A 10,376-nucleotide genomic window follows, 5' to 3' on the forward strand; every position below is an offset into this window, starting at 1 on the left:
CTGAGTCCATGACGCTTATGTCTGATTACTCCACATTTTAATTGTGATATTTTGTGATTACATTCTGATTCTGCAATATTCTCTGTCAGGTAAATATAGAAGAACAATGTCTTCCTCCATAGGTGCCGATTTATGTTTTCCTCTGTGGGTGCTCACGGGCATTTCAGAACCTTAGGAAACGGACAGCAGCCGATACAAATAAACTATTAACTCAATAATAAAGCTGTAAAGTTTCAACTCAGGACAGCACCACTTCTCACAAATACAGATAGGATTGGAGATGAGAAGTTTAACTGACCACCAACTACCGCTGACTTGATTCTGGGGTATCCACCACACACTTGCATCTTTAGGTTTGGTTTTTTAATAACAAATCTGTCCATTTAATTCTCACTCTGATTACCTAACGCACATGCACGCACTGTGTGGGGGATGGAGGCGTTTTCATCCAAGAGACGCTGTGATTGGTGGATGGGATATGGAGCAGGGGACTGACAGTGACATAACCAATCACATTATGACAGACTTAGCACTAATTGCAATGTTTAATTTTAAACGAATGTAGCCTACTGGCAGTCTGGCACACGTGGGTGCTCAGTGGATGCTCTATATTTTCCGTGGGTGCACCCACGGTATCGGCGCCTATGTCTTTCTCTGATGTAGAAGTAGCTTACACTAAGTCAATAGATAGTAGGCTATACAGTGGAGTTGCATATTAAGTGGTTCAGGGTCCTTCTGTAAGTCATTTTGGGGTACACTTTGGTTTTTTCATAAATTCTACAAGCAGCAACACTACAGGCCAAGCAATGACCAAGTTTTCAACGGGCAAAGCACTAGTGTATAGGAATGATCAGATAAAATGAAGAGGAAAATGAGAAGAGCCTTCTATGTGTGCCCTCTTGACTTTAGTCGTTTGCTGCATTTGCATAATTATGTATTTCAATGTTACATGTAACCACAAAACTACACAGTATTTTTAATACAATAAATCTTGTTAGTTTTTTAACTAACAGAAAGAAGCAGAAGAAAAGAACATTTCTCACAAACACATGCAGTATTTGGATTACATTTGAGAAATTGAGTATGTGTAATTATTTTGTTAACAAAAGTCAAATAAAGAAATACTAAAAGTGTGAAATATGCGATTAATTAGATGCAAGAAAATCATAAACTTAAATCCTTATTCTCTCATCACCCCATCTCATGTCGACCGCTGACCTTAACCTGACTGACTGACTGATTTAGTATTCCTCTTCTCTGTCTCTCCAAGAAGGACCCCGTTTCTAGTGTGGAAGACCTTGGCCAAAGAGGGACTCATCGGGGAGGGGATGTATTATGTATTACCATTATGGTAAAATGTACCCCTGGAGACATTTGCTGTATCTGGATCTGTCACAGAAGTAGTTTTGAGTACTTTGCCAGATGGTCTGTCTGTGGCCAAATTTTGTCACCGTGCAAAATGCAGACACAAAAAACGCAAAAAGGTAGTAGTTGAGATCAGTATTAAGGCTGAGTTTGAAGAAGAAAGTAGAAGGGTAAGAAGTAGTGTAGGGGCCATTTGTTGGCACATGCTTTTGCCTTGATGCTACACACAGCGGTATCCACAAGGTGTCATCATCAGATGACTGAATCACTTCAAGTGGCTTCTTTCAACATGAAGGATCACCAGTGCTGGTCCGAGCTCTTTCTGGATTTCCAAGCTCCTCACCAGGGTTGGTGAACAACAATCACAGTAAAAAAAACACAGATCCATGGAGGGACTAACTCTTAATCCCGGACTCCTGGCTGCAAGCACTCCAAGTGCTGGAGGTCATGGTTCAATAAAGCATAAAGGCTTGCAAAGACCAGATAAGCTGATGTCAACATGGAAACATTATTTGCCCCTTATGTGTACTACGAGGTTATGTCTGTGAAAATCCCAAACAGAAAAGAGTCGATGACAGGACACAACCCTCGAGAAACCAAATTACCATTGAGAATGTAGCCTACTTAACTTTTTTACGAAGAATACTTAAACGACAGTCACTGCCGTTCTAGACAGTCTGAATGGCTTGTATTAATAGCTGCTGCACCCCATACTTCTGAACCATTAATTACCCAGAGGGGCATGATCATAAGGCATCTTCATCTCAATAAAGCACATGTAGACCAAATGTACAAACTGTAATGACTTCTTCAGCACCATTGCAAGAATGAAGAGTTGTACACTGCTCCATGACTAGATTGTAATCCACATGGTCAATGTCAAAGTTCTCAGTCACAAAGTTTAAAAAAATATACTGACATATACTTTCCCGAGGAGATATCACAGATCCCTATTATATAGGGGGGCCTTTTTTAGTTAGCTGAAATAAGTTTTGCTGCTGCCTGGCTGCCCCCATCCTCAGCAGTATATCGCTTTGCTTCCATGCCCTTATTTCCTGCCTGCTTTTTGAAAATGGTTGAGTGCCAACAGCCTTTTGGTGTAGGTAATACACTGACAATGGATACGTACCTCATACAACCCCACTTCAAAAAATCCCAACTTTCCAGAGTGCAGTCCTTCAATAAAGAAATAATCACAATCAGAAAATCATTTATTGCCAAACAAGTAGCACTTACGAGGAATTTGCCTTACATACATAAACATATTAAACATTAATATGAAATAAACAAACAATAAATACAGAAACAAGTAACACAAACATAACTACTACACAAACATACAACTATTAACATTAAATAAAATGTTAATGTTAAGGGATGTGTAACAAAAGGTTAGGATATATAGAATATGCAGAGGACAGGTAACTAGTACAGTATGTCATCCAAGTTCTTGTTATCTCCTACCAAAACTGCACCTCCCTCGCCTGAGCCCCTGCTACATTTGCAACTAGTCCAAAATGCTGCTGCCAGTCTGATATTCACAACCACACTGGCTCCCTGTTGCAGCTTGTATCAAGTTTAAAACTAGCTTACAGGGCAGTGAAGGAAACAACTTCTTCCTTCTTACCTTTTAGCCATTGTCAAATTCTACTCTCTGGCGCAACCTAGGTGCACCCCTTTGCTTCTGGGAAAGTATCTACCCTCTAACTCTTAGGACTATGTGGTGGTTCAATAACTTCTCTATTGAAGTCTAAACATCAGACCTCCACCACAGGCTGAAAACTTACGTCTAATTTCTGAAAAGATATTGCACTTACAAGATCAGTTATCTCATAGGTATGAGATCTGTAGCCTAAATAGGCGTTGTGGTGGTTGTTGTTGCAACACAAAGTTATGGCCAAATACTATTGACTATGTTCTGTTGTTGACAGTACTAAACATTCATCAAGCAATTCAAAGGAGAGGTATCTGTCCTTAAGTTGTATCAAGAAACAGCTTGGGTTCAAGTTACAGTGCTCAGTGTAAGTGACTACACCCATGCTAAAGTTGTATAAAAAGAGGAATAAAAAAATCTTCTTTTGGAAATTGATCTTAATGCCTTAATTAAAAAATGAGGAAAAATCCAACGCCACCAGACACCAGTTTTCTTTGTGAATGAATAATATATCGTAAATAAATAAATGTTCTTCCCTAAAATACAGGAGACATAAGTTAGTACACCCTATGTTAAATTCCCATAGAGGCAGGCAGATGTTTATTTTTAAAGGCCAGTTATTTCATGGATCCAGGATACTATGCATCCTGATAAAGTTCCCTTGGCCTTTGAAATTAAAATACCCCCCCACATCATCACATACCATTCACCATACCTAGAGATTGGCATGGGGTACTTTCCATGAAATCATCTCTCAATGCAAATCAAACCAGCTATAGGCTAACTGAAATAAAACCATGCCAATCTCCATGTATGGTGAAGGGTGTGTGATGATGTTTTAATTCCAAAGGCCAAGGGAACTTTATCAGGATGATAGTATCCTGGCTCCATGAAATAACTGGCCTTTAAAAATAAAAATCTGCCTGCCTCTATGGGAATTTAACATAGGGGTGTCTATACTTACGGCCCCTGTATTTTAAGGAAGCACATTTATTTATTTACGATACATTATTCATTCACAAAGAAAATTGGTGTCCTTAAAGGTTGGATTTTCCCCCATTTTTTAATTAAGGCATTAACGTCAATTTCCAAAAGATGATTTTTTTTTTATTCCTCAATTTAGTCAACTTTAGCATGGTTGTATTCACTTAGGCTGAGCACTGTAATTTACTGCATTGCAATATAAAGAACAGTTTATAAGGTCAATGCCTCTGTTTGAAAGCCAGTCTTTAAATTAAGATTTACAGTATATGACGTTTTATGGTTTATTTTGTAATGTTTGGCATATAGATCTTTTAAAATATGTTTCTGTTGAAATAAATATACCTCTGAAGTAGTTATGTATCTTTTACGTTTGCCCTCTCATGGACATAATGCCCAGAAACAATGCCATTTTTGGTCAGTTTTGTCAGCCCTAACATGTATAGGAATGATCGGATGAAGAGGAAAAATGAGAAGAGCCTTTTATGTGTTGCCGTCTTGACTTTAGTTGTTTGCTTGCATTTGTATGATTATGCATTTCAATTGTACATGTAACCACAAAACTACACAGTATCTTTATTACAATAAATCTCACACTGACACCTGTGTTCTCTTTATTGATGCTTTATTGGCAGAGTTTTTTAACTAACAGAAAGAAGCAGAAGAAACACAAACACATGCAGTATTTGGATTACATTTGACAAATTCAGTATGTGTAATTATATTGTTAACAAAAGTCAAATGAAGAAATAGTAACAGTGTGAAATATGCAATTAACTAGATGCAAGATAATCATGAACTTAAATCCTTATTCTCTCATCACCCCATCTCAGGTCGACCGCTGACCTTAACCTGACTGACTGACTAATTCCTCTTCCCTGTCTCTCCAAGAAGGACCCCGTTTCTAGTGTGGAAGACCTTGGCCAAAGAGGGACTCATTGGGGAGGGGATGTATTCTTGACATTGGTCACCACCAAGACTCGGTGCACACTCTACTATGTAGGAGAAGAAGAAGGTACCGTGATTTAACATGCAGCTGTCGCTCACTTGTCCTCTACGCAGATCAAATGAACACCCACCAAGCGGATCACTGTTCCAGTAAGAATCCGCATCATAAACACTGAACTTAAGTTTGTTTTTCATGTTAATGACGATGGGTCCAAACTCAAATGTCTCTGGCCATTTAGGATTGTCATTGTTACTTATGATGACAGTACGCTTATTCTTATCACCATAACTAACCTCCACTGAACCATCTGTCTGAGTCCACTTATCACCATAAAGACCTTCTGCATAGAGCCTGAAGACCTTTAATGTTGCAAGACCTTTCCCAGCAGGACAGCAGTTTGACTTGATATTCTGACTACTGTTGCAAACACAAGCACAAGGATCCCTTTTGCTGGATCTGTGCCCAATCTTACAGGTTTCTGAGCATTTTTTCAACACTGCATTTTTCTTGATGTACTTCTCCACCTCTTGCTTCAGTCCGACTCTGGCAATATGACCGGTTGGCAGTATGGTGTGCAGGGGATTAATGTTGTATCGGACCACATCAGGTGTGGTTTTCAGTGAGCTAAGCCAGTTGTTATAGACAGAGGGGTTTGATTGGCCTTCAAAGAGGATGTCAGCCTCGTTGATGTTTCCACCAATGATCTCTGTGATACGTTCATTAAATGTGCTGCTGAAACTTTGACCAGAGCCTAACTTCTTCTTCTCTGCCTGACAGTGTTTGTACTCAGCCTTAATGCTAGCAGTACTTGCAAAGCTAGCAGAGGCCTCAACTGACAAACAGTCTTTGACATCTGTTGCAGACAGTCCACTCATGGTTGTCTGGCAGGTCCGGACAGCAGTGCTTGCTTTTATTTCCCCTCCCAGAGACACTTGTGTGATGTAATGCGTACCATATGTGTCGATCAGACTGCGATATGATGGCTCTGTCTTGCGTGAATAGGACGGAAGGGAGTTCACAGCTGATTCAAAGTCATGACTCAGTGGAGGTTTTGTTGCCATTCTGTAGCTGTAAAACACAAGGATAATATACATAAGTTACTGTCAACTACAGTATTATTATTACAGTAATGTTCATATTTGTCACTTTAAGAATGAAGTTAAAGTGATGGTTCAGAGTACTTTCACCCTAGGGTCCTTTGCACCATGACCTCAAGCCAAACACCCCCCTGGAAGCTTTTTTCACCTGGGTCAAATATTGGACGAGTTAGCGTTATCAGCTGAATAGCTTAGTGCAGGTTTTCACAATGGGGGCCGGGAGGTTGTGCAGTAAAAATAAAAGGAAAGAGAAAACTAAAAATATTCCAAATTATTATGGGTATTGTTATAAAAATATTATGGGTAGGCCTATTATAAAATGGGTATCTTTATAAAAATATAAAACTGTCAGAGTAGCCCTGCAGCCGATTCAACATGTAGCTATAATAATAAGAATAAGAATAAGAATAATGATGATACTAATAATAATAATAATAAGAAGAAGAAGAAGAAGAATAATAGGCGCAAAAGCTGAGTTTCCTCTATGTTGATTTCTGCCGCCGATTTCTCAGAAATAGGGCACACGCACAACAGGGTTTCCGCTATGTACATGTAGTATATAAAGTCATAATAACACGACTCTACAGAGCCGTGTGCTCTACTGCAGGGGTCTTCAACGTTTTGAAAGCAAAGGACCCCTTAACTGAAAGAGAGAAGGCACAGGGACCCCCTACTACATATATTGTATAAAATTAAGTTGCATATTATTAAACTGTGCCTACCATAACATGTAGGGCGCTAGAGCCTTTTTTGCATTGAATACCAAGCTATTCAAATAGCCTAATAATGGTGGCATGCTTTTATAAATCTTATTTTCATGTTAAACATACATGTGGCAAAGTTAATCCTTAGTATTAACTGTATATGTGGATAGCCTTAGTGACTACGTCTCCTATAGGCCAGATAGCCTATCATCAGTGGGGATATATATTTGCTAATAATATGTTGGATTCATGTTAGGACTTTTTAATTTGAAAAAAACCTTTGAAAATTATCAATAATTTGGAGCCCCCCCTGCTTTGATTCTGAGGACCCCTTAGGGGTCCCGGACCCCCCGTTGAAGATCTCTGCTCTACTGAACTCAAGCGAACTGTCATCCGCGCTCTCTCCCCTCAACTGGAACAGTGACAGGACGTCATCACTCGCAAAGTCATGGCAACCAGATAAACAACAGGGTGAGTACACCTGGAGTACACCTTATATACTGTCTATGGAGTACACTTGTCACTCAAGCTTAGGCAAAGTCACAAACAGCAACGAAAGCCGCACATTAAAATCCGCACTCACTCAGCCGGTGCGTGGCAGGCACTAGCGGCGCCAGGATTTAGGTGGGCCTCCAGAAAACTGAATGGGCCAGTTAAAATAAGCCAAATGTATTCAGGTTCCCCCTGCATTCAGACAGCCAGACACTAATAACGTTAAGACACTACTTGCCTTGCTGGTGTGAGGGGTGGCTATGGGAGGACTTGTTAAATGAAAACAAGCTGCTTCGCTTCGCTTTGCGTTTCATATTAGCTAGCTAATAGCTACACTCTGGGTCTGTCTCATTGAGCTTGCTTGACAAGCTTGCGCGCAATCGTCATTCATTTCATTGGATCACTTTTTGATGACGATGCAGCCTGTGGGTAGGCTTAAGAGTCCACACGTGGGGTAGAAGCCGCTGATTGGCTGAGAAGCTTTCACTCAAAGCTTTCCTGGGTCAAAATGGGCGGGCCCGGACCTAAAATGCCCAACGGCAGCGCCATGGGTGGTGGCAGGGCGTTCTGAACTCTGGGAAACTCACTTGATTCCTCTACCTGTTCCACTGTCAAAAATAGCGGCGCAACTTGGTGGGCGTTATCCTGGTAATTTCTCTGCGTGAGAAATACAAGGTGTGGCGTGTGAGCGTGTGAACAGGTTGAAATGCGTGTGTCTCACGCCCAATGCGTTAGACTTGAGAGCCCTGTTGACATTACCTTATTTAATCATTAAATTAATAAATATTTTTTGTTGTATCTCTTTTTGGTGTTGTAATTTGTAGACGGCCCTAAGCACTCGTCTAACTGCAGGTAGCAGCAGCAGCAGCAGCAGAGACGAGAAGCCAACAGGCAAGTGTTATTTACATAACCTTCTGGTGTACTGAAATCAACATAGAGGAAACTCAGCTTTTGCGCCTATTATTATTATTATTATTCTTCTTATTATTATTATTATTATTATTATTATTATCATCATTATTCTTATTCTTATTCTTATTCTTATTCTTATTATTATAGCTACATGTTGAATCGGCTGCAGGGCTTCTCTGACAGTTTTATATTTTTATAAAGATACCCATTTTATAATAGGCCTACCCATAATATTTTTATAACAATACCCATAATAATTTGGAATATTTTTAGTTTTCTCTTTCTTTTTATTTTTACTGCACAACCTCCCGGCCCCCATTGTGAAAACCTGCACTAAGCTATTCAGCTGATAACGCTAACTCGTCCAATATTTGACCCAGGTGAAAAAAGCTTCCAGGGGGGTGTTTGGCTTGAGGTCATGGTGCAAAGGACCCTAGGGTGAAATTACTCTGAACCATCACTTTAATGACAAAAAGACAAATATCTCTGCACATACTCACCGGTAGAAGCTACAGTAGACAGAATGTCTAAAGAAGTTGTAGTGGTCTTGCTTCGACTTTTGCATGGCAAAGGTAGAATCTTTGGAGTGGGAACCTCCAAAACCAACACCAAGAGTGACAGACGGATGTACAGGGATTTCAAGGCCAATTTTCCAATCATTGGACACGGATGATGTAGAATCATTGACAAGAGTTTCGACAGAATCATACTGGATACCGGAGACCTTTAAACTGCACTTGGGGAGGGTTCTCCAGTCCACCATGGCAGCTGGAACCTTCTGGCTCTCTCTATTCATGTAGCTGTTTGTGTACAGCCTGCAAGTGCCATTGCCAAGCTTCCATGTTTCAGTGTCAATGACATAGGCACCTTTCCGCTCCATTGTGACGATGTCGAAGCCTTCTCCACCCAGATTGTAACCAGGGACAAAGGGAGCCTTTTCACACTGCTGCGGTGTACCAAGGAAGCTTACACTGGATGGAAGACACAGAGGACTCCATGCCCAGCACAGGAGCATGAGATGCCACAGCCTTGCCATCTGTATGGAAGAAATCAATAGGGACAGAAGGTAAAAGGCATGAACACAGAATCAGTTAAAGGGGTGATAGAATGCAAAACCGATTTTACCCTGTCATAGTTGAATAACTACAGTTCGGTTGGTAAATAGGACATACATAAAAGCTCAAAGTCCCACTGACACCCCTTTACTATGAAAATCTCATATTTTGAAACTGCCGCTGAAAACGGGCGAATCCCAACAAAGCTGGAAGTTGACGTCAACCTCCCAAAAACCGGAACCTTTGTCAGCCCATGGGTGTATTAAGAGAACGGTCACGCCCCAACATTTACATAGGCTACACAACTGACCTGAGATCAGGTAGTCTTCTGAATCTAGCTAGGTCACGCAGATCTCTGCTATTCCATTACAAAATTCACTTCTGAAACTTTTTTATGCGAGAAATCAACTATGTAAGGCTCAAATATGGGCCGTTTTACGAAAATGGATGGCTAATTGCAAATTTTGTCCGACTGTGTGTCGGAGTTCAGCGCCGGTGCTGCCTGTGTTGTTGCCTCGCCGCCTGGCCTGCCTTCCTTTACACACCCCGGCTTGCTCTGAGCTCGATTGAGCTCCGTTACGACTGGCAGCCCACAGCACTCCATACCCGCTCAAAGTCACCGGTTTTTGGATAATGGACTACTAAACGCTGGTGCTCTGACAGAGCTCCAGGGCCTGCAGCTCCCCTCTTCCTGCTAGCTAAATGCCCGGTGTGTGTGAGTAAGAGCGCGGTCAGCGAGCTTGTTACGCCAGCAATCTGTTACCACAGGTTTCAGTTAATCTTTTAATGTGTGTAATTATAATGTGTTGAGTTATTTAAACAAACGATTGGGGAAATAAACGCCACTTGTCCGCGAGTATCATTGATAGAGCCTGCGGCTGGATGTAGGTCTATCAATGAGAGCTAGCTCCTCCTAGAATTCCTCTGAAATTCACAAATATTCATTAACTTGAAATCGGACACCGTGTTAACTTATACATTTAGGGAGATCTTGTATAAGTGGCGTGATGAAATTCAAACTGTAAATATACAGAAATTACGCCAGAAATGAAGCTAACTATCCGTGACTTGTAGCTAGCTACACATAGCCTGGATTGAAGGGACAGTCCTAGCTAACGAAACCCCCACTGTTCACAAAAATTCATTAATTTGAAATCGGACACCGTT

The 10,376-nt window shown here is 40.8% G+C and overlaps 1 protein-coding gene across 1 annotated transcript; it reads right to left on the minus strand.

Annotated features, from left to right (window-relative positions):
• Positions 1-4,819: 4,819 nt before the first annotated feature.
• LOC114574036 (perforin-1) lies at positions 4,820-9,191 on the minus strand. Its single transcript, XM_028606326.1, has 2 exons — positions 8,655-9,191; positions 4,820-6,017 (listed from the first exon to the last, which is right to left on the minus strand). The coding sequence occupies exons 1-2, from the start codon at positions 9,188-9,190 to the stop codon at positions 4,865-4,867; spliced, it is 1,689 nt and encodes a 562-aa protein (XP_028462127.1). The 5' UTR covers position 9,191; the 3' UTR covers positions 4,820-4,864.
• Positions 9,192-10,376: the final 1,185 nt, after the last annotated feature.

The sequence above is a fragment of the Perca flavescens genome, chromosome 2 (assembly GCF_004354835.1).
Source record: "Perca flavescens isolate YP-PL-M2 chromosome 2, PFLA_1.0, whole genome shotgun sequence".
Classification (NCBI taxonomy): Eukaryota; Metazoa; Chordata; class Actinopteri; order Perciformes; family Percidae; genus Perca; species Perca flavescens.

Coding starts and splice junctions, on each gene's coding strand:
- LOC114574036 (XM_028606326.1), bottom strand. CDS start 9,190: ATGGCAAGGCTGTGGCATCTCATGCTCCTGTGCTGGGCATGGAGTCCT. Junction 6,018..8,654: donor GTCTACTGTAGCTTCTACCG/GTGAGTATGTGC, acceptor TGTGTTTTACAG/CTACAGAATGGCAACAAAAC.